Source organism: Furipterus horrens, unplaced genomic scaffold (assembly GCF_987537825.1).
Source record: "Furipterus horrens unplaced genomic scaffold, mFurHor1.1.pri manual_scaffold_7, whole genome shotgun sequence".
In the NCBI taxonomy this organism is placed as follows: Eukaryota; Metazoa; Chordata; class Mammalia; order Chiroptera; family Furipteridae; genus Furipterus; species Furipterus horrens.
The window spans coordinates 25,534,768-25,559,842 of record NW_028327177.1 but is presented as its reverse complement, the minus strand read 5'-3'; the positions used below and the strand labels follow the sequence as shown (position 1 = coordinate 25,559,842).

Sequence of the window (25,075 nt, the reverse complement as noted above, 5' to 3'; positions counted from 1 at the left end):
TTTTACCTGCCAATGTTTCTGAAACAATTCAACCTTGCTTCTGTGTTTTTGCCAGGTCGTGGAGTATAAAATCCTCTTTTTCCAGGTTGGTAAAACAAAGGGGCATTGTCATCGCCATCATCTGTGTCATCTAGATCCATATCCACTACACTTCGACTAGAGCCATGACGCTTTCGGTTTTCCTGATAACAGTATCAGAAAATGCGTGTCCCAAGATTAATTTTAAAAACAAAACAAAAGAACTTAAAGTCACTCAAAATGAAGTCAGGTAAGCAGACCAACATTCATATTTAAATGTATGTATATAACATACTAAAGGTGAACTTTTCATTCATCCTATTAGAACTATGATATACAAAGCATATACATGTTAGGTCTCTAACTTCTCTGTTCATGTAAATTAAATCACTTAATGAAACCCTGGTAGCATCTTTCACCTTAATTCCTTAAAGATGTTTTCACTGGATATAGAATTCTGGATTGATAATTCTTAAAGCATTTTTAGGATGACGTTCCATTATCTCCTGACCGTCACAGTTTTTCTGATGAGAAATACAATCTCAAGTCATCATTAATCTCCATGTAAGCACTGTTGACTCCTTCATTTTACAAAAGCAGTTTGATTATAATAAGTCTGGACATGATTTTCTTTCAGTTTATCCTGTTTACAGTTCACTGACCTTGAACCTATAAATCTGTCTTGCATGAAATTTGGGAAGTTTCAGCTATTATTCCTTCAAATATTTTTTTCTATAGCAAGCTCTTTCTTCTCTTTTCTGGGTACTCCAATGGCATGAATAGTTAATCATTCATGGTCCCTGAAAAAGTTCTGTTTGAAATCTTCCGTTTTTCAGAATGGATAATTTCTAGCTCTCTTCAAATTGACTGACGCTTTCCTGTTATCTTCATTTTGCTACTACCCTATCCAGTGCATTTTTTTCTTTTCAGACATTGCACTTTTAATTCTGAAATTTTATTTTTGTTCTCTTACAAAGTTTCTATTTCTCTGCTTAGAACCTCTATCTTGTTATTCTTTGGTGTTTACCTTTATTTTATAGAACATGTGATACAAAGTCTTTGATAATTCCAACAACTGGGTCATCTCAAAGTTAGCTTCTTTTGGTTCTTTCCCTGTGTCAATCTTTCCTGTTCTTTGTATGCTGACTAATTTTGAAGCATATCCTGGACTTTGAATATTAAGTTGTGAAAGTTGGGGTCTTGTTAGAGAATGTTGGTGTTTTGGCTTCAGTAGCAATCAACCCAATTAGCTTCAGATTGGAAGTGTCACCTTCTGTGTGCAGTGGTTCCAATAGCAATTACGTTTCCAAAGCCTTTCTTATACTGTTTAGGGCCTGTTACTCATTTCACCATTTCAGGTAGTCTGGGACTCAGACAGTGGTTTATGCTATAGGTTAGCTCTAAAGAGCCTTTGCTCTGTCTTCCAGCTAAGGTGGAACACTGATCAGCTCTCCTCTCCCTTCCTTTAAACAATGCCATTCCAAACTGTTTTTCAAGTTTTGATTTCCCTCTCCAATCTGTGTGCTGTTTACTTTTCAGGATCCTCAGGCAATTCTATTTTGTATTTTGTCCAGAATTTTTAGTTGTAAGCAATGAAGAGATACGATATATTGGGTTTGCTCCATCTTGACTGACCGTAAAGTTCTAGATAGCTTAAGAATAAAATGCACCATGCACTGAAGAGCCTTCCTAACTGCTATACTGTATGTCATATTCTGTCTGCATCTTTAACACTCACTGCTTCTTTGAGGAATAAGCTCTAGGATTCCATATTGCCTTTCCTTCTCTGCTATTAATTCATGACATCTCTAAATTAAAGCTTAATTCAGGCTGTACTTAAATAGAGGCAGCCAGTGAGCACGGTTACACTTAGCCCTCACTAAACCAATCTTATTACTTGATTCTGTATATGACATCTTTTTTTCCTACTATTATCAAGCATTTTACTTATAAAGACATAGTTTCTTCATAAATATGGCTTCCCTCCCCTTCTAGAATTCAAATTCCAAATGCTCACTACAAGCACATGTGCAAATATCCCTTACCTGTACCTTTTCTGAGGAATCTAATAATCCAAGATCCAGGATACTATCAGCTCCATTTTCCCTAAAAACAAATAAAAAGCCTTTCACATTCCACATAATGGAAACTTCTCAAATTTAGTGTAGATAAAACATATACATTTAAATTTATAAGAATTTATAAACACATTTAAGTTTTTAAGTAAATATCCAGGACACATACTAGTCTTAATGCAGAGACATCAATAATACATACATAAAAAGTACTAGATGCTCCATGTGATTCAAGATAATGAGCCAAGGGCTAAGACAAAATAAATGTGGTCTTCATAGGGGTGCTGAAATTTAAGCTTGGGGAAGCATTGTAAAGAACAGAAATATGTTCAGAAAGCAATTATAATAGGAATTAATTTTTTTAATTTCCTTTTTATTATATTTTTTCCATTACCACTTATCCCCCTTATAACCCTCTATCACCACACTACTGTCCATGCCCATGAGTCTTTTTCCTTTTTGCTAGATCCCTCCACCCCCTCAATACACCCCTAGAGCTGTCACCCTGCTCTGAGTCTGTCTCTATTTTGCTTGTTAGTTCGGTTTGTTATAGATGGAATTAAATTCTTTAGCGTAGTATTCTAGAATACTAGTAACTTTACTCTTCACTCCATAAAACTAGGTGAAGAAAGCAATCAACATTATGTATTATTTGCATTACATAGAAAACACTACTAAATTAGCAAACCTTACATGTATTTACAAAACCTCTTCTTATCAAAAATGTATATCCTCTCAACTTTTTCTATAATAGTCTGCGCTACATCAGTGTGCTAAAGAGGAATAAAATAGTACACTAAGTCTAGAAGAAAAAGAGTTCTAGCAAACAAAAAAACTTATAGCAAGTCTTCGGCTTGGTCTATTCAAAGTTTCTGAAACAGGGAAGTGGCGGTTTCGTTTCAGGGCTTAGCCTACCTGCTTTCTATCTCTAATCTAAATTCCTCATTCAAAATCATGACTAGGAAGGAAAAAAAAATTTCATAAGGAAAAATAATTAACCCCTCAAAGTCTCGAACTGGATATCAAGAGTAGTCCCAGGACAGAAGTCATAGAATAAGTATAACATATATCTTCCTGGTGTCACTTGTCAGCTTGGAAAAAAGGGTAAGTTATATAACTGTTAGAAACTCTATCTTTCTAATACATATGAAACTTAGCTGTCTCAATCATGGATTATAAGCCATCTCTTAAAAACCCATTTAAAGTCTTCTGCTTTATAGTATAAATTTTAAGATATAGTGGCACCCACATCCTACTAATAAAGTAGCTGATGTAAAAACGGAAATGCCTTCCCAATTGTACACATTACCGTCCATGTGCAATAATAAGTTCCATGGCTTCATCCACTCTTGCCCTCAGAGAATCTTCACTTGCTAGAAGGAGAAGCAACTGAGCTGGGGATAATTCCAACAACATGCCAGTGATTTTACTTGCAAATGCCTGTAAATGATGAATAAATGTTAATTGCCCCTACTCTCTGAAACCTCCGGTCTAATCAGCAATCTTACTCCTAACCACAAAGAAGAAAAAGAAAAAAAGAAAAGACAAGAAAGATTAACAATTCAGAAATTTCTAAACCAATAAGGTATTTTATTAAACTAGAAGTTCAATTATAGAGAATTTTGGTAAGGAACAAATAGTCCATGCACTAGTACAGTCTTGTTAAAGCTCATTTAACCCTTTCAGTGCCAACGTCACTGTGAGCAATGCTGACAAATTTTCCCAAAAGTGCCAACATTACTCCCAGTGACTCTTTTTTCAATGGCTGTAAGTGTAAATAACAATGGAATAATTCGTATTTTATGTTTTGGTCTCCCTTTTTGTACCTGAGGTTATATAATGATATAACTTTTTCTCATGCGAATTTTTACGCTTGTTCAAATACTGACATATTAATTCTGTTATAATTTTTACTTACATTTTAAACGGTCCTTTTAATTTCATTTATCTTTGCAATAATCGTTGAAACTCTGCACTGTGCATGATAAGGAAGCTTTTGCTAATGGACATCTTCACTGCTTCACAGTATAGCATTAGAATTTTGTTTATAAACAGCTTTTCACTGTTGATATCTATTGATATATGTCTCTAGTGTGAATGCTGTTTGTCTTCATTTTCTTTGTACGTTATGAAGTTTTTTTTTTCATAAATTTATGCAATATTTGGCATACTTCTTGCTTGTTATCCATGTTACTATGTGTTTTTTCAAATTATAATCATAGGTTTTATATTATGCCATATATTGTACTTCAAAAACCATACTGAAGGAAAGAATTTATTTCTTCTAAAATAATTGTTATAATTTTAATGCAAGTTTTTGCTAAATTGCATCAAAGAACACTGCTTATGAAAGAAGTGTACTTACTATATGTTGTGAAATTTTCAGCAAATTACTATGAATAATAATGTTTTTATAGACATTTTCATAAACTCTGCATTTCTCACACAAATTTTAGCAATTATACATGGCACTCAAAGGGTTAATATTTGTATGGCAAGCCTTTTTGTAATGCTTTTGCTATTTATGAGTAAACATACAAATACTCAATTTCCATGTTTTTATTTTCTATCAGGACACCAGAAACATTTCTTTCATTTAGGATAGAAAAAAGGAAAGAGAAGGAGAGAAGTAGTGAAGGAGGAAGAAAAGAGAAAAAGAAGCCTACATTTAATTAAAGAAATATAATTGGGTTTCTCAGTTTTATTATTCTTTTGCTACATCATGTACACATAGTTATGTAGAAAGACAAATATCACAACCAGTTTGTTTCATGTTATGAAAGAAACCTCTGACAGAACATACAAAATAAAAATCTTGCAATATTTATCAGCAGTGAAGTACAATTTTTGCAATGTGTTCTAGCTACAGGTTGATAACAGATAAGACTGCTTTAGAATGTAACAATAATTTATGCAGATAAGGGTACAAATAAATACAATGCACAGAGGATATTTTAGCACAGAGGAACTTATCAGGTAGAATGCCAAAGCAGCATAGGTGGGAAAACCAAATAAATTTTAAGCTATGTAGTTAACCCTCCAGCAAACATGTTCCCCTCCTAAGCTTTGTTCTTACTACAGTCTCAACCACATGGCTTGCAAGGAGCTGACAATTTTTAAAATACCAACTTTCATTCAAAAACAAAAATGTCACACAGCCAGTTAAGTGGCAGCTAAGTGCACTGTACATACTGGTTGCATCGCTTGTACACGCGGATAAAGTCTTTCACCAAGTGCCTGACGATGTGCTGGCAGAGGGTCAGGGTCATCACTAGGATTCCCTTCAGAGGCTGGTCTGAAGGGTCTAGTATCGATGGAAAGCTGTCTTCTAAAGTCTCTGAAAGAAGAACAAAGCTATTATGACTTCATCTCCTTTGTCTTCAAAATGAAAATATCAGCACAACAAGTAATGAAGTTAGAAAACCAGAGGATATGGGTGGGGGGGAGCAATGGGGGAAAAATGGGACAACTGTAATTGAAAAACCAAAAAATAAAATTAAAAAAAAAAAAGAAAGAAAGAAAGAAAAGAAAACCAGAGGATATAAGTTGCTCCAGGTATGGCACACCAAGGTGGTGAAATGCCTGAACAGATGACAGCTGGGAAATAAAGATTATCTAGAAATTGTCACTTGAAAATATACATATCCACAATACACAGTTCAATTTGATTCTGAGGGAGTAGGACCTTAAAATACCAGAATCAAGAGCCTACTCAACTGCTAGAAATTTTAGTCAAAAGTAAAATGCCAATCAGCCTAACAGGAGAAAAATTAAAAGGTTTAAATAACATAATTGCCATACTTATAATTTTAAAACAAATTTATGAACATTATGAAGTTAATAAAAGTTTCAAAAAATTAAGAACTTAAGAGGGATAAATAAAGAGCAAACGTAATTAACTGCCCTTGAGATTTTAAAGAACACTTTAATAACAGTTGGTTAGACTATTTTAGTTATTATGTATATATCCAAATATTAACTTCCATTTACTAAAATATAACCCATAATTGAGATTCTTTTATTTATAGGCCTACCTTCAATTCATCCAAAAGGGTAGAGTTCAAGAAAAGATACAAAATTATCTTACCTATCCCGATCTCTCCGAGAACCTGCTCGCAAGCCACTACTCCTCCTCATCTCCCTTTCTCTCTCTCTTTCCCGATCCCGCTCTCCTCTGTTCCTTAATCTCTGCATTAAACCTGGAGGAAAATTGAAATACACTTTGTTTACATAAAATCAATGTGAGGACATGACCAAACACAATAAGACATAAAAGCCTTAGATCATCTTCTTACCATCTGTGTTAGTGTCTTTCTCTCATTCTCCCTATGATTTTAAGGGTTGGAGTGATTGTGAAGAATGTATCTAGCATGTAATAGATGTTCACTTAGTATTTGTTTAATGAATTTTCGCCTTGTCATGACAAAGCTGTGGAATAATATGTAGCAACCAGGGTCATGTTTACTTTCACCATAAATAATGCTGAGATTTCTTACAGGATAAGAATTGTATTTGAATATCTTCTCTATTATTAGCATTTGGTTTTAAGCATTATAGGCCACCCAGAATATCAGCTTTTTTTTAATTATTATAAACATAAACCAGAGTATGGTTTCCTAGCAAAATGAAGAAGTTATTTCTGAAATGTTATGACTACTGGGTTTTCTCATTTATATTTGCCAAATTCTTATTATAAGACTAAAGAAAGTCAAATGGCAAAACTAATGATGAAAGACTGGGGTACACTCCCAATCTTTTCATCTTCAATCCTTTCTAGAGCTCATTCAGCCTCTATGGTACTGGTTACAGAACCACAATAAAATACATTGGAACATCGGTTTGCGAACTTAATTTGTTCCGGAAAACTGTTTGAGAAGAGATTCGTTCGAACATCAAATCTCCTTTGTCACCTGAGAAATGCGTGACTGATCATACAAGTATCAGCATGAAAGGGTTGTCGGGTACAGAATTGAGAATGAAAGTTTTGTTAGACAACTGAAACATTTTTTTCCGTGAACAACTTGATCGAGATCCAAATAGTTTGAGAACCAAAACGTTTGAGAACTGAGGTTTGACTGTTTATCTAGTCTAGGTAAAATAAAGGATTTTCTTAGTAACTCTCCTTGATTTCCTTTACTCACCCACCTACAAAACTGACAATATTCTGCCCCAACTTTACATGAATCACCCATTATCACCTATTTAAGGCTTTTGTAATTTTCAGACTTTTTAATTTGCTAATTATAATCTCGAAATTCAGGCAAGAATTCTAATCCCAAAATGCTGGTCCCCAAGGGAGGTAAAGAGCTTGCACCAGGATGTCAATAGAAATCTTACTATCAAAAAATAGTTTTGTGGAGACTTCCGGCCAAGATGGAGGCCTAGACTGACACGCTCTGTCTCCCTCCACAACTAAGAAGGAATACAACTACCACAAAATCAGAAATAACCAGAAGTTCCAGAAAATAAATGGAAGTCCAATGTATGAAGTTATAAAAGACATGGTGCTCATCCGGACAGGTAGGAGGGGTGAAGCCGGGGAAGAGAGGTCAAGTTGTGCTGGTGGCGGCAGCTGCGGAGATGGTGGAGGGAAGGCGGTAAACACAGACACCCGTATTTAAGGGGAGGCAAGAACCACCTGGGGAGCACCCCGGCTGCAAACCAGACCCGTCAGCTCTCAATTCCAATGCCAGGGAAGGCAGATCCCCATTGCCTCAGACTATGAGGACTGGAGGGGGTGGGGATGGAGGAAGAAACTCCCGGTCTCTCAGCGGAAAGTAAATGGCAAGAATCCATCATGGACCCCCGCCCTGACACAAAAAACGCCACACCATGGTGATAAGGGTCGCCTGGTAGTGATGAGTGCACGAGACTCTGCCTCCTATAGCATAGGAGGTGTGACAGCCCCGCCCAGGAAGCACAAAACTGTCAGGAGGGCAGGAATCATGATAGAGATCCCAATCACGCAGCTGACCAGACAGCAAATATATGATCTAACGGACCAGCAGATAGGAAATCTTTCTGAGGCTCGGTTCAGAGCTTTGGTTATAAGAAAGCTTACAGATCTAACAGAAGATCTTAAACAAGACGGGGAAGGAATGAAGGCTAGTCTTGCTAAAATGAATGAAAACACATACAAAACAAGTGGTGAGCAAAGGAAAACAAGGGGTCAAATCAACAAATTGGAACATAGGGAAGGAACAAACAGTCAATCAGTGCAGAAAGAGGAAACGAAAAGTGGGGAAAATGAGGAGGCTCAGAAACCTATGGGACAGCTATTAAGCGGCCCAACATCTGAATCATAGGGTTACCAGAAGATGAAGAAGAACTAGAAATTGAAAAAATTATGTGAAAAAATAATGAAGCAGAACTTCCCTAACTTGGGAAAAGAAACAGAATTACAGAAAGTTCCAAAAAAACTGGACCCAGGGAGAACCACAACAAGACACATTATAATCAAAATGTCAAAAATTAAAGATAAAGAGAGAATCTTAAAAGCAGCAAGAAAGAAGAGTATTATGCACAAAGCGGTCCCAATATGACTATCAGCTGATTTCTCAAAGGAGACTCTGCAGGCAAGAAGGGACTGGCAAGAAATATTCAAAGTAATGAAAAGCAAAAACCTACAACCATGATTCCTCTATCCAGCAAAGCTGTCATTCAGAATAGAAGGGCAGAGAGAGTGCTTCTAGGACAAAGTAAAACTGAAGGAGTTCATCAGATCCAAACCGCTGTTATATGAAATATAAAAGGGACTTGTTTAGGAGAAAGAGGATCAAAACTATGAACATTAAAATGAAAACTGTATCACAACAACCAACAACAGAAGCTGGGGAATTGAAACAAAGGCAGACTGAGTAGGCAACGAGAGTGGGAAAAGAATTATAGGTATGGGTAACATTTTGGGGGGACGTCAGCAGGGAGGGGGAAGAAGGGAAAGGGAGAGAGATGGTACAGGAATTAAGAAGCATAGTAGGAGGGAGTGGAGTAGATAGGAAGTTGTTGAGAAGAACTATATGCACAACCAATGGGCATGGACTAAGGGGGGAGGGAAAAGTGGGGGGGGTCACTGGGTGGAGGGGAACAAAGGGAAAAGAAATTGGGACAACTCTAACAGCATAATCAATAAAGCATATTAAAAAAAAAGTTTTGCTACATTAAGCAGTGAGTTTAGTGACATATCATCAACCAATTTACGTTTGGTTGCAAGCTCCATTATCTCATTGGAAACCAGTAGCAACTACACACAAATCATACTTTTAATAGCACTGCTCTGGAGAACAGTATTTTCTTCTCAGGTATCTGTACCAATATAATACAGGAAAGGGAAAATACTTTAATCAACTTGGTGAACTTTTATATTGCCATGGATCTTACAACCTCCACTCCCAAACCTGTAACAACTGAGATGAGACATTTACAAGCATAAACATTAAGGAAAATAAATGTGGCAGTAAAGAGCAAGTGCTAAACTCTCAATTAGAGTACTTTAAACAAGATTAAATCATCAATCTAGAATAAAAGCATATAAAAATGTAAATTTACATTAAAGTTCTCCCAATATACATGATTATCATCGTTTCAGTCAAACAAGGAAAGATTTTTTATGATGCTAGGTATCTGTACTTACTTGTATGAGTTCCTTTGTTGGCATTTTGGATACAATCTAGATTTGGCAATTTTTCATTTGACAAAAATGCTTGTGCAATGGCTGTATAAAAACTTCGTGCTACACCACTGCCCTCTCCTGGCTCATCCTTAAAAGTGACTTTCACTCTGTGTACAGCCATTGGTGTAGTAGCACATCTACGACCAAAGTGATTGTTAAGCTGCCTCATGGTCTGCTGAATAAGAAGATCTCGATCCCGATCAACCTATTAAAACATAGCAAAAAGTAGTGAATTCAGTGTTGGAAATCAACCTGAAAATTTTCTATGTAAAAATCTGAAAATCTAATTTTAGCTTTTTCTTGACAATTTAAATAATTACAAAGCAATCTGGGTTCTCAGAAACTTAAAAACTCCAAATCAACAACAGTCTAAACCATATGAGAATATTTTGTGTTTCAAAGGGCACACCTCAAGTACCCAGTTTGGGTAATAGGGGAGGCTGTGCCAATGGACCCTACAGGACACTTACTACATTAGGCCATGCTACCAAGACAGACAGTTATAGCAGCTCAACCTAATACATAGAAACCAACACAGGGAGTCTGCCAAAATGAGGAGACAAAGAAACACAGCCCAAATGAATGAACAGATCAAAACAAAATGGAGATAAGCAATCTATCAGATGCACAATTCAAAACACTGGTGATAAGGTGGCTCAAGAAACTTAGTGAGGACCTCAACAGCATAAAGAATATCCAGTCAGAAACGAAAGATACACTAATTAAAATAAAGAATAATTTAGAGTTGATCAATGGTAGAATGGTTGAAACTGAGAATCAAATCAACGATTTGGAACATAAGGGAACAAAAAACAACCAATCAGAACAACAATAAGAAAAAAGAATACAAAAAGTTAGGATAGTGTAAGCAGCCTCTGGGACAACTTCGACATTCATATCACAGGCGTGCCAGAAGGAGAAGAGAAAGAGTAAGAAACTGAAAATCTATTTGAAAAATAGTGAAAGAAAACTTCATTTGGTGAAGGAAATAGACATGCAAGTCCGGGAAGCACAGAGTCCCAAACAAGATGGACGCAAAGAGACCCACTCCAAGACACATCATAATTAAAATGTCAAAAGTTAAAAGTAAAGATAGAATCTTAAAAGCAGCAAGAGAAAAGCAGTTAGATGCCAACAGCGGAGTTCCCTTAAGACTGTCAGCTGATTTTTCAAAAGAAACTTTGCAGGTAGAAGGGATTAGCAAGAAATATTCAAAGTCATGAAAAGCAGAGCCTACAGCTAAGATACTCTACCCAGCAAAGATATCATTTAGAATTGAAGGGAAGATAAAGAGCTTCCCAGACAAGGAAAAACTAAAGAAGTTCATCATTATCAAACCATTTTATATGAAATGTTAGGACTTAAGAAAACAAGAAAAATTATGAACAATAAAATGGCAATAAACACATACCTACCAACAACTGAATCTAAAAAGAAACTAAGCAACCAAGAAGAACAGAGACAAGCATGGATATGGAGAGCATTTTGATGGTTACCAGATGGGAGGTGGCTGTAGGGGAATGGAGGAAATGATAAGGGGATTAAGAAATACTAATAGGTAAAGAAGAGCCATGGGGATGTAAAGTACAGTATAATGGAGTAGCCAAAGAACTTACAAGCATGACCTATGGATATGAACAAAAGGTTGGGGACTGCCTGAGGGAGCTGGGAGTTGCTGGGTGGGGAGGGGCAAAGAAGGAAAGACTGGGACAACTGTAACAGCATAATCAATAAAATATAACTTAAAAGGGAAAAAATAACCCTTGAAGAGTGGAGGACATGATAAGAGAGAACTAGGAATAGAAACTAGATTCTCTGAATATATAGATCTTTTCTGTGACCTTGCAACACTGTAGATATTTTACGTTAATGGGGGGGGGGGGGGGAATAAATAAATATAAGGAGAAAGCAATCCCAAAAAACTGAAAGCAAATAGCCATAATTATATGGAGATGGTAGCAAAAACCACACAAAGATAAATTATTTCAAAGAACTGTAAAGTAATTTGACCATACATCTCCAACTGAATATATTCTAAGGATGAAAAACTGTAAGTAAATCTTAAGCTATTTTCAACAGTCCTTTTGTGGTAGTGTCGATACTGTGATTCTAAGACTGTTGTGTATATGCTGTGGGATAAAAGCAAGTAAGTGATTTTATTAGTGTTGGGAATTTGGATATTCAGTTTGGAAGAAAAAGATAAAGACTAAGAGGTAAAAATAAACAACCAACCTTGTTGTCCTTAATCTTGAATTTGACTGAGATTATTATCAGTATGAACCTGAGGTCATTTTCTTCTTTTTTATTTTTTGGTAAGGAGCATTTCCTACCTCTCTCCATGAAAAAAGCCCAGAAACAATGACCAATCCAGGAGGCAGTGAGCAACCCAGATTATAATGTCAAGATACAATTTTCTACTAAAAAGAACAAGGACTTTTTGAAGAAATGTCCAACTTAAGTAAGGTCTGTGACAGGAAATATACAAGACAAGACATACCAAAAAGTAAGGAAGTTATCAAAGATTACTGGAGTCATGTCAAAAGGACTCGGGAGCCAAAAAGGAACCAGACTCCTACTAGCCAAAACAGAGACAATTTCAGCATCGATTGGAATAATATTCTCAATGAAATGAAACACACCAAAGACATTTAAATCCATGTGTTCATAATGTTACTTAAAAAAAAGTAAAACAAAAAACTCATTAATCATCCCTAGAGGATGCCAGGAAACTAACTGCCAGAGATAGCCACTACTCTACACCTGCTAATTACCACTTATTGTCATTAAAACTTTGAATTATACAGCACATATCCCTAAGCAAGACAGTTAATTTTTGTTTCTAAACTTCATATAAATGACATACTATAAGTATAGTATAAGAAAATCTGATACCTTTACCTCTAATGATAAATCTCTTGACTGCTGATTTCTCAGTTTTTCCATTTCTCTACGGAATTTTGATTCTTTTACCTCAAAACCACCCAATTCAGTTAGGATCTTTAAAAAAAAAGAATGCATGACAGAATTATTTTCTGAAATATGTTCTTACAGGCAAAACAGAATTTAAAGTGCTCAAAATACATACTGATCCAGGTTCTGCTCCAACATCTTCCATGAATACCCTGCCGAACAATTCTAATGAAAGGCGCCAACGTCCGAGCAGCATATCATGGGAAATAACCATTCCCATGAAGCTACATTGTGGCCTGTAAGAAGTTTAAGGGGAGAGGGGAAGTCATTTAGCCAACTCTAATAAAACTTCCCTGATTTTTGGCCAATAACAGTAATTTACTTAGTCTTTTAATTTTCTGAGGTTTTAAGTACTTCAAACTATATCATCATCTCTAATGGAGAACTTTCTATAGCTACTCATTCCTCATAGAAAGTCTCATTCTTACTCCATTTTCCCCTCTGTCCTTTATGTAAGGATACATACCTAGGCTGCCTTGTGTCTTCATCTTTCATTTTACCTCTTTTCCTTCAACTACAATGTTCATCTCCATCTAGGTGATTCCCAGACCCCCTCTCTAGTTCACACTTCCACAATAAACCAGAATTTCCACTGTGTTAAATATAACCACTCCAATGATACTCAAAATCAAAATGGTACAACTGAATATGGCCTCTTCACTACAATGATATTGCCTCCTGACTTCTTTTAGTAGGAACACCTACTTCCCTAATGCACACACGTGAAACAAGTTCTAATTTTTCTTCCCTTGGTTCCTCCAGAGTGATCAAGTCCTGAATGAGCTTCTCTTCCTTCCCATGACTTTCTTTCCATTCCTAAAGGCAACATTCTACTTCAGCCCCCCTTTTATTTACCACTAGCACAGAACTAATAACAACTTTCTAACATGTCTCCCTACCTCTTAATTCTTTTCTCTGTCAATCTAACTGCTTCAACACTCTCTCTCCGCAAGCCACACTGTCTCTAGGAAACTTGGGCCACCCAGTCCATAATTCTTCTTTATCTTTTATGGTTTTTAAACCATGTATATGAAGTGTATAGTTTCCTAAACTAGCTTTAATTCCTTCCAAGCAAAAACATAATCTGACATTATGCAAGCAAAAAACATAAGGCCATGAAGCAGATACTCTACAAATCATTTGGTGATTAGCCACATTGAGCCACAGTGTATACTGGCAAATTTTTATTGGGAAAGCAAAGAATCTACCTCTAGAAAGAGAATTACCAGCTGTGGACCTGCAAAGGAGCCCAAGTGAGTGTAAGAGTCACAAATCTAGAAACTTCTTTCTAGTTATTCCCATGTCCCCCCTTAGCTGAGATGCTGCTAACAAGTCTATAACTGGCTATTTGACAGAGAAGTATATACATTAACTCAGTACTAAACATTGTCTTAGAATTTCCTCAATAGTAAGGAGAAAATCATAATGCCAATCAATGACATAGTCACAAAAAAATCAGAAACCCAGAAAACTCATATTTATTATTTAAATATCTGCTTATAACCTATGAGAACACAAAAATAAAATAATATTTAATTCTAATACAAATAAAATTATAAAATTTCTAAATAAAAATTCTTACAATTATATAATGGCCATAAAAGTAATACAACAGAAAAACTATATTCACTTAACAAATACCTGAAAGATGTAAGAGGTGGCCCTTCACTTTCAGTCAGTCCTATTTCAGCCAGTAAACTGCTTTTCAGTTGTGCAGCAAGATCATGAGCAGATGGCCCTGGTTTTGAACTCTCGGCTTCCTCTGGCACCACGGTCTGTTCTTCCCCTTCCTTCTTTTGCCGATTTTGCATGTTCATTACATTTTTCAAATTGGCAGCATAAGACATTTTAGTTGGAAGAACCTATGAATTTTTACATTTAAAAGTTACACACTTAAAAAACTAACTAGATTTCACGTTCAACTTGCTAGTCCTCCACAGAAACCACATGGAAGTGATGTAATTCCTTTCTGGCATTTCAACTGCAAAGATGCTGCCTGTTTCTTGTCTGTGATTCCCCTCAACCACAAATTCTAGTGCATTTACCTCAGCAGCCCACAAAAACTTTTAAAAGAATCTTTGTAATATGTGTTTACTTTAGTCTCTTATGCACTTTCAATTTTTCCTTTATCATTTAGATAATAAAACATTGTACTCAATTAAATTTCTTTTATCCCAGCTCTTAAACATGTTATTTTTCATTGGAGAAACAATAAAGTATAATTTTAGGCTCTCAAATCAGACTTTTACCTAAAATCTAGATCTTCTACTTAACTAGCTGTATAACAATAGACATGCCCACATGAAATTTATGAAATCTCTCCAAGCCTCAATTTATTACCCATAAAATCAAAATAACAATATTTTCTACCCAACATGGCTATAAAGATTGAGACAGTGTTATTTCCTTATTTATTCACATTCTAGATGCAAAAGAAAAGTTTCAAGCTAATAATACGCATGCTCTTATATTTTAAATGTCTTTTTATATACACATATAAATTTAAATTGTCAAGAGCATTACAACAAATCAACTCTGTGAAACAGGGAGAGCACATAATGAAACTACCCTGTTATAGATGAAGTAACCTGAGAGTGCAAATCCATCTCAAAAAAGGCTAACAAAACAGTTGGAATTCCTTTTATTGTCATAAAACAGGAATTTCTGATACGTCTATTATTTGGGGAAATAGAATATTCTGAATTAATGCATTTCTAAAGATCTGGATGCTGGGGACAAGTGCTCATTCACAAATATTATATTATAAAGCTTTTTACTATCTTACCTCAAGGCAGTTTCTATCCACTGTAACCTCCATCAAGCATTTCCCACTACTGGCAGATGAAGAATAAAGACCCTGACTTGGACGGCCAAAAAGATCCTCCTTTCTAGCATTTGGCTGGAATTTTAACAGAAATATTCAAGTTACATTGAACACTTGAAAAAAATAAAGTCAATTAAAGAGAAACCTTAGGACCAGTTCATTAAGTCACCTGCAAGAGATGTGGCTGATCAGCCAAGGGGATGGCTTCAGCCAGAGGCACTTCGAATGGATTTGGGGGTATACACCCAAGAAACGTCATGGAATCTGAGCGTCGGAAAAATGGATGGTTTTGGCCAGTTTCTGCAGGAACAGAGTCATCATCCTTATCATTCAAAGTAGCACCTAAACATAAAAAGATAAAATGTTTGGTTTTTAGAAAAATCATTTAATGGGAAAGGATAAAAGAATCTTAATCTGCTCAATCCAAATTTTTAATTACCTCTTTATAAATTTGAATGCTATTAAAAAATAATAGTCCAAAATTTTGATAATACTTCAAAGTGATAATTTAAAATATTAGCAGTTTAAAAGGGTTACAATGATAAATTTTGTTATGTCTTTTAAATAAAAATAAAAACTTGCCCCCGCCACACACACACACAGAAGGCCATAACAAATATTGCTCCATTTTGTATTAGGAGTTTCCCATATCCTCTTCTTTATATCTCTAGAGATTCAGATCTGAATACAGGTAGATTCCTGAGCATATTCAGGACATGGCTCACACATGACTCCAAAAAGGGGAGATGGTCAGGGGCTGAAATATGCACATTTGCTTACTTATAAGTTCTGCTTCTTCTGTAAGAAGATAAATAAGAAAATCCCTGGGCTCTTATGAATCCCAATAGGAAGTCAGCACACCAACTCCCTTTAAACTTTGAGCAGTGCTTAAAGTGTGCTGTGAAAACAACAGTAAGCGATGGCTGGGTTCTCAAAATTACCAGTTGGGTCAGTTGTCTTTTCCTAGGCTGACTAAAAGTGCTATCTTATAATAAGAGTCAAGTGGACTATCTGATCCAATTTAAAATTTGTTAATTCCACTCGAAATAATAGCTGAAAACTACAAATAGACTGCAGAAGATCCCAAAAATTTCTTGAGTCTGAATACTTTCTCTCTTTTTGTTGCATTAACTATTACAGATTTGGAATTTTGGAGTTAGAACTGCTATATCTCATTTTCTTGACTAAATCTATTTTGTATCAATAGTAACAGAGATTATAAGATTTTAATGTATTGCCTACCCACTTAAGAGTAAAGGTAAACCTAAAACTGAGAGAAATGCACCAAAGCGATAACAAGTTTATGCAAAAAAAAATACTGATTAAAAAGTTCGTAACATTTCTTTAATCGTTCTCATTTATGAGGCAAATAATGCAAGAATGTATAAGGAAAAGGGGACAGAAAAGGCAGGAAAGGGGACATAAAGAGAAATTCCCACCCAGACAGAAAATAATGAAGTTAAAAAGCTTGAAGGGGAACTATTGAGGCAGCCATTTCTTGAAGTAGATTAGCAGATTTTCTGTACACTAACTTTGATTGGTGTCATCATCATTTTCATGTTCTGAATCTTCATTATCAATACCCAGTTCCAAGAGTTCTCGCGTCCTTTAAAAAGACAAATGTCATTTTACATGCAATATATGTGTCCTATGAACAGAAGCAACGATGATGGGAACTACAAGCAAAAAAATACTGAAAATGTCTGTTAAGTATCTGACCAACTTCAAACACTGTGATAAAGTTTCAGACTCTGGGAATGGTAGACTAACCAGCCAAATGTGCTACCATTACAAAATAGGCTTAAACAGAAGTAAAAAGTTAATCAATCACACAAGAAACAGTGAGTGGTTATATAAATTCTAATAGAAAACATGATCAACCAGGCCAAACTATCTCAAGCATAAAGAAAACTTAAATGGATTCTTAGGGTTTCCTATTTTAAGTGAGAAGCAGCTATGGTGAAAAGGCTGGATAAACTCAAGTTCACTTCCAAATGAGATGTTCCTGCACTATTTCCCTTTTGCAATGCTGTTTTCCTTACTCCAAAAATTGGACAACGTACTAATGACCACACTGAGCAATTAAGTTATTTCCTAAACCAACCTCATGGCAAGTATGGATACCTTTTGCGTTCCAGTTGAGGTGTATCCAATGTTGTCTGCTGATTCATTGCTTTAATCCAATATATAAGAGCTTGAAAAACATATGCTACATGCTTCAGTGAGCAAACATCCAAAACTGGAAGGACATCAGAATGCTCATCATTATGAGACCGCATTAGAGACAAAGCATAATTTAGGAAGTCGCCTCGAGCTGACATCATTCCTTGGCGGGCACTAAGCAATGTGGCACGTCTACAGAAATAAAAAGAAATGAAAGTGTTTACAAGAACACAAACACGAAGTTTGTCGCTATCATAAATATGCAAAGTTAAGTAATAAGACTACCCATAAATAAAAACTTTTTAAAAGCCTGTGGCTCTGCTTTAGAAACATAACCATTGTGTATGATTTACAGTCCTATACTTTTGTACAGAAAAGGAATTCCAGTATCCTTTGGAAGGGCAGAAAAACTCCTTCCCTAAAGACAATGGTTCTCAAAACTTAAGCATCCATCAGAATCATCTGGGAGGCTTGTTAAAACATAGTTGGCCCCCACCCCCACAGTCTCAGGTCTGGGATAGGGCCCCAAAATTTGCATTTCTAACAAGCTCTCAGGTGATACTGATGTTGTTGTTCTGTGGGAATATGATCAAGGCCATATGTAAGTGGACTGTGGGACCGACCTTGAGAGCCTGGCCAGCTCCTCGGTGAAGAAACAGCAAAGAAAAACTGCAGAATTATAGACGTGAAATTGGACTCAACGCAGAAACAGCTAGCGTTTTGATCTCACACAGCTTGCATGTGATTATGTTTCTCTACCCACCCCACCCCCACCCCCATGCTCTGTCTGCTTTGTTTTCTGCACTCTACATAACCCTGTGCTGGGAAAGCCTGGGCTGCAGAAAACTTCACTGGCCAGCCACCACCAGGGCCCACGTTAAGTCCTAATAAACCCATGTCTTTCACCACCAGTCCTCTGGGTTACTTCTTTGGAATTGGCAAGCAATATGCTGAGATTTTCTCAGACCTCAGCTCTTCACTTAATAACATGGATGAACCTTAAAACCATTATGCTAAATAAAAGAAGCCAGGCACAAAAGACCTCATATTATATGATTCCATCTATGTGAAATGTCCAGAATAGGCAAATCTATAGAGACAGAGATCAGTGGTTGCTTAGGGTTGGAAGGTAGGGAAAATGGAGGAGTGACTGCTAACAGCCATAGTGTTTCTTGTGGAGATCAAGTACTTCAAATTTAATTGTGGTGGTTGTGCAAAGCTCTATACACTTCAAATGGATGAATTATGGTGTATGATTTGCATCTCAATAAAGCTGTTATATTAGGGGGAGAGCAAGAGAGAAATGAAGAACCCTGCCACCAATGAAGATCTTATCAAAACTCTCTTCTTCAGAGTAGATTAGCCTAATGAAGACAAGGTTTGTGAGTGTTTGTGGAGCAGGCTTCCTAGGGCAGGAAAGCTGATGCCTCCCAAATCTTATCTTTGGCCCAGATCTCTGCCAGGCATTCAATTTTGCATTCTCTCCCCAGTTCTCAACAAGTTCAAAACCAAGTACGTATGTACACTCCTCTCCTCTAGGATTTTCTCTTTATTCTCTTACTAGTTATTCAGAACCCAAGTCTAAATATCTAAAAGTAATTTCTGCTTCCTTTTGCTCTCCCGGCAAGGCCCTAAATTCTGTTCACATGCTCTCAAAGCTTCTCTCTCCTCCTTCCTGACCTTTACTGTCCCACTCTAGTTTAGTAACTATTACCTCTCTTGTAGACTCCAACCACAACCTTGTCAAGTTTCCTAAACGGTCTCCCAGACCCCTATCTTTCCCCCTTCATGATCCACCCAAAGAAGCAAGGTTGGTTAGGCTAGCCTGAGCCGAAGCTGGGACCAAATCCTAGAACTGATTTTAAGCACACGCACTTTCACTCTATGGCACTGCCACTGCTTTATGATCAATGTGTGACCTAATTCCTAGTCCTAAAAAATGTCATTTTATAACTGAATAAAAAGAATATAACACAGTGGACTGAGCGTCAGCCTGCGAGCCAAGTGTCGCTGGTTCAATTCTCAGTCAGGGTACATGACTAGGTTGCACTTCAGGTCCCCAGCTGGGGGCATGAGTGAGAGGTAACCTACACAGTGATGTTTCTCTCCCTCTCTTTCTCCTTTCTCCTCTCTCTAAAAATAAAATAAATAAGCAAATTATTAAAAAAATAAAAAAGAACACAACAAATCCACAAAGAAATATTCTTTATGATTCAGCAGGCTAGAGAAGATAGAAAAAGAAATGTGATTTGAAAAACCACACAGCAGCTTTGGTAATTATATACAGACTTTCCCCTTCCTGAGTACAAAGTTCATTCATATTCTATCATGGTCAAAATAAGTCGTTTCCACGAATACATCCCTTTCAAGGGGTAGGGGGTATGGGGTCTTGGGGATAATAAGACACGGATGTAGATGAACTCCTTCAAAACTGACCAAGTATTTAGTATCAGATTCCTATAAAACAAATTAAAAATTTTTTCAATAGCCTGGATTATAACTAATTTGTTTTGCTTCAGCTTCACAATTTAAAATGAAGTAATGTAGTAAGGTATTTACTTCCTCCTTCACAACAGAGTGGGGTCTTCTGTAAAACATTTTCTAGTATACAAGGGTTCTGTGTAAATAAATACACAAGCATAAATGAAGTCTCTCATACCGTCTGCCTTCGAGGGTTCGTAAACTAGCCTCCTCTCGTGCGGTCATCCTCTCTCTCCGCGCTGAGTTCTGAGAAGCATGGAGAGGATGATTTGGGTGTCCCGGGTCACCAGCAGATGCTAATGCAGAACCATAACGTAATTGAGCTTCAGTAGAATCCATAATACTGACCATCCAGTTCCAAGTGGGTATAAGTTTTTCTTCTACATAGTTCTATGAAGACCAAACTAAAATAGTTAAAATTGTGAAAACCAAACTGAAATAGTTAAAACTACCCAAATAAAGTTAAATTTGATATACAGCAGGTCCTCAAATAATGTCGTTTTGTTCACATGATGCTGTAGGAACTTAACTCTTGTTTATACCAATTAGTCTATGGTGAAATTGACTCCATTTTGCTTAAAGTCACAGAACCTATAAATGACATTAAGTGAGGACATACTATTGTAGTACTGTGTAAAGATTTAAATATGTGTAACATTAATTCCCATTATACTGGAATTTTCATAATTAACAGCCAAAAACTATATTTGAATGAGTAATTTTTCAGTGGTTTTATACCTGTAAGTTTACTGCATCCTGGTAAGTCAATTTCACAGCTGCTGGAATCTGCGAGTACACTAGGTGATTATACTTGGGAATAAGGCCCATCAAGTCTGAGATTTGTCTGATGACAATGCTGTAAGCCCTGGCTAAACTGCTTGCAGATGTTAAGTAGCTGCTGGCATTGCTTGCTTCCAGCGCAGCTGCCGCAGCTGCAGCACTCGTGCTGATGGTACCGCTCCGGCGTAAGTTGGAAGGATCGATATAAATCAAACCTGCTGAACTTGCTATAAGTAAAAAAGGGCAAGCACAGGAAGCTAATGTCAGTTGCTAATTATGTTTCTCAAGCACTGTATGTATTTAAGAAAACTAAAAGATCAACTACATTTGCAAATGTGGTAACAGCAAAAAACATTTTTTTAAGCCACACTAATTTAGGGAGGAGAATGATGAGGGAATTACGTACTATAATGTTCTTAACCACAATTTTGCCACTGCCCCCATCAAAGAGGGACATCTGGCAATGTATGCAAACCTTTTTTGGTCATCGTACCAGGGTGAGGGGTTGCTAATGGATGATGCTAATCACCCTGCAATGCACAATTACAAATAATTATTTAGTCTAAGGTAGCAATGGTACAGGGATTGAGAAACCCTCCTATAAGCTTATATAAATAATGTTTTATATTTGACCTTAGCAAAACAATAGGGAACTATTATGAAACTATTTGTTCTCTAGATGAACATGCATACTTTAAAAAAATACCTATTAAGCACTCTTAGGAAAACCAAGTTTTCAAACTTGCCTGCTGGTGTGGATGTACTGGAAGGGGCCGTGCTGGCTGCCCGCTGGTGCTGGGTGTTGCGAACAGCCCACTGCATGGACCGGGGAGCCTGGGCAGCACCATTGGCATGGGAGCTATTCGTGGTTCTCTCTAAAGGCTCATCAAGCATAAAGGTCTCCTGTTCTATGTCGTCACTCTGACTACTGCTGCTATCAGAATCACTTGAGTCATTTGACTGTGAATCATCTTCAGAAAAGAAGGCAGGAACACTGCTTGCACCTAAATTTTTAATTTTTAAAACCAAAACCATGGTGAGTTTATTGATATCTAAAACTATAGTGTAACCCCTCATTCAGGAAAATATATATTTTAAACAGAATGTCAGGCTATATTCAACAGTCCACAAAACATCACTAAAACCTTAAAATACATTATTTAAAAAAAAACAGAAAAGCAAGTCATTAAAACAATACCTTCTTTACTAACATCTACAGGGAAAAAGGATGAAGTTATAAAGAGTTAGTCACCCTGTGCCATGCATGCATAGAGTACAGTTTAACAAATTCACATGACATACATACGTGCACGGCCTTAGTATCAATAAGAAAGCTGCTGGGATAAGGTGACATACCTGCTTCTGAGCCGGCAGTTGCTGCGGTGACGACACTTCGGCGCCCACTAGCATTATCTTGGTTGCTATGATTACTCTCACTGTCACTTTCTGTTTCAGCTGCTGCTAACAAGTCCAGCTCCATGTCACTCCCTAGAAAATACATTTAAATAAGAAGAAACAAGAAGTACAAACTCACTGTGGATCCACACTGGGTCTTGTAAGCCAGAATATCGCTAAGGGAGGGAACTAAGCAAGTGAGAGGCAGGAGACAGGGCAGAGAGAAGTGACAACTGTGCCACAGTAAGCATGACTGCCTGCTAAGCAGGGAAAGGAGGCCTAGGTAAACTATGGTGCTCAGGGGATCATTACACAGCAATGCAAAATTACATAAAGGGCTGAGGAAGGGGACTTTGGCCAGTGGGCAGAGCTCTGGGCTAGGTCCATTGCTTCATTCTCATCTGTTTTACATACTGGACTTCCAAAAAGGGAAGGAAGTTAGAAATATTTATTCTTCATATTTCACAGTATATACACATATAAACATGCACAAAACGATAAATGTATGTCAGTTACACAATAAAGCTGGTTCCAAAAAAAAAAAAATCTATTGCATGGCTACTGGTAAGAATGGTTAAGTTGGCTATGTAGCAAAAAGACAAAAACGACTATTTTAAGTGAAAAAGAAAGTCACAAAAATCTCACATACAATATCTAAAAGACATGCATGGGACTAGGAAGGACTGAAAGGAAAATACAAACTGTTAGTACATAGTCACATTATGGGTCATTTGTTTTCCTTTTCTCTAATTCCAAATATTTCATAATATGGTTACAATTATTTTAATTTCTAAAAGCACTTAAAAAAAGGGACTTAAACCAAAAGGTAAAGAGAGAAGAGGATAAATTACTTTATATATATATACACACAAATATATTATATATGTATACTTATATATGTGTGTATACACACACACATTACCTCCTAAAATTTGAAAAAGATGCTACAGAATCCCTTGGCAGAAAATCTGTTGCATATTTCACAACACATCAAATGGGGCTTTTCTCTGTTACTCTCTCTCTTTAAGGTATCTGATTTACTCATGCGGAGTAACTTCTCAAATAACCTGCATACCGTCTTCATCATGCTCATCGTGTTGTCCCTCAGCCTCAGCATTTTCTTCCCCGTGTTCTTCCTGTTCATCATGATGATCCTCTTCTCCAGCCACACCCTCCACCACCTCAACCTAAATCCAGAATCTCATTTGTAGACAATCAAAGCACATATTAACCCACTTCTCTACCAATGTTCCTCCACAGCAATTAACAAATGAGAACACAAGGGTCCCTAAATACAGGGAATCAAACTCTTCATTTGCTAGTTGCAATTTGCTATCAAAAATTATGATGACCTTCCTCAAAGTTTATAATTACTGTCCACATGCAGAACCTCAAAATTAGTAGTATAACAATTGTGGAGTGGAAGTTTATTTAAATTTCTGCCATTTTAAAATTTATCTAAAAATATGCAGTATTCTCTGTATTTCAAATACATTGCACAAAGCTACTAAAACTGTTTTTAAGATTGATAAATCTTTTAACCCTTCAGTAAAAACAGGTTTATGTTTCCAATTTCCTATTACCCAATTAATCAGGCACTGTTAAAATATTTTCAAGATGTATAACCACAAATGAGAACATACAGCAAAAATCCAGAAGCTGGCAACAAACATATTTAACAGTATAGTAAGCTACTATTTATAAAACTTATAGTGACGACATTCCCCTCTTTCCTCCCCAAATAAAAGCCTCTCGCCTACCACAGTTAAAAGTTAAAACTACCTCTTCCACATCTGCTGAAACAATATCATCCTGTTCCTCGTCTCTGCCCCGAACAGGCTGTGACTGGCTGATGCGCCTCTGCTGTGGGTTCCGGATGATGTAGGACGACTGAGACTGACTGGAGCTGAAAGGGAAGGGAGGCTAGGAGTATACGCGGCTGCCGCACCTGACACCAGGGCATCCAATGTGCTTCACTTACTAGTAAGCTTTTTAAATCTGACCTAAAAACTCTTGGAAACCAGTAACAATTAATCTAGTCTCTCAGAAAATATAAACCCCAAAGAAATTATGTTATCATAAAGATTGAACTTATAAATCTCCGAATTGTTTTTACCTTTAGTAAGTCATTTCAAATCCACGTTAATGCATATACTTTTCATGAATCCTTGACTGAAATATTCTAAAGGGAAGTTTACCCCTTTCCCATTGCTTCCAACACCGGCAGTCCTCAACTTCCAAAGGCTCTAAGAGCAGCGTGCATCCATTCATGAAAGTGTGCTTCCTGTAAATAATCTGCTCTTTCAGAGACCTGACATTACCTGCCTTGCATCAGCTTATTAAACCTTTGACTTACTGGGCGTGGATAGGGGAAACATCAGTTCAAAAGTATAATGTTAAAACAGAATTATAATGAAAGGTGAGGTGCAAAAAGGGTTTTACCCTGTGACCTAACGATTATCCTCTATTCACAGATTTTAAAACACAGTCTAAAAGAGGTTAAAGGACCTTTAAATGTTTATGCTGTCCTTATCTCAGCTGCTGTGAAAAACAAGATCAAACCAGTTACGCATGAAAAGTCATCAACTGAGACACTCTGCCTTCACATACAAACATGTGTCTTGGGCTGGAAGGGTTCAAAGGAGCCTTAGTTTTCACAGAAGACAGTATGGGGTCTAAGCAAAATAGGAAGTTGCATCA

General features: G+C 36.7%; 1 protein-coding gene and 1 long non-coding RNA gene across 3 annotated transcripts in view; one reads left to right on the top strand and one right to left on the bottom strand.

Annotated features, from left to right (window-relative positions):
- UBR5 (ubiquitin protein ligase E3 component n-recognin 5) overlaps positions 1 to 25,075 on the bottom strand; it is a 123,811-nt gene that overhangs the window by 7,891 nt on the left and 90,845 nt on the right. The window contains exons 35-53 of the mRNA XM_090283486.1: positions 24,158 to 24,281; positions 23,451 to 23,562; positions 22,337 to 22,468; positions 21,727 to 21,984; positions 20,939 to 21,207; positions 20,379 to 20,590; positions 17,681 to 17,911; positions 17,089 to 17,162; positions 15,726 to 15,898; positions 15,518 to 15,631; positions 14,374 to 14,594; positions 12,848 to 12,968; positions 12,661 to 12,759; positions 9,724 to 9,967; positions 6,181 to 6,292; positions 5,286 to 5,430; positions 3,403 to 3,533; positions 2,064 to 2,124; positions 7 to 182 (exon numbers count right to left, since the gene is read on the bottom strand). Coding sequence (XP_090139612.1) covers positions 7 to 182; positions 2,064 to 2,124; positions 3,403 to 3,533; positions 5,286 to 5,430; positions 6,181 to 6,292; positions 9,724 to 9,967; positions 12,661 to 12,759; positions 12,848 to 12,968; positions 14,374 to 14,594; positions 15,518 to 15,631; positions 15,726 to 15,898; positions 17,089 to 17,162; positions 17,681 to 17,911; positions 20,379 to 20,590; positions 20,939 to 21,207; positions 21,727 to 21,984; positions 22,337 to 22,468; positions 23,451 to 23,562; positions 24,158 to 24,281 — 3,009 coding nt within the window. The remainder of the gene's footprint in view (positions 1 to 6; positions 183 to 2,063; positions 2,125 to 3,402; positions 3,534 to 5,285; positions 5,431 to 6,180; positions 6,293 to 9,723; positions 9,968 to 12,660; positions 12,760 to 12,847; positions 12,969 to 14,373; positions 14,595 to 15,517; positions 15,632 to 15,725; positions 15,899 to 17,088; positions 17,163 to 17,680; positions 17,912 to 20,378; positions 20,591 to 20,938; positions 21,208 to 21,726; positions 21,985 to 22,336; positions 22,469 to 23,450; positions 23,563 to 24,157; positions 24,282 to 25,075) is intronic.
- Positions 16 to 24,481, top strand: LOC150004141 (uncharacterized). Of its 2 annotated transcripts, none has more exons than XR_016512366.1 (2): positions 16 to 268; positions 24,214 to 24,481. It is a non-coding gene; the product is annotated as an uncharacterized LOC150004141 (long non-coding RNA). The 2 variants fall into 2 exon arrangements; XR_016512367.1 differs by lacking the exon at positions 24,214 to 24,481 and adding an exon at positions 6,122 to 6,309.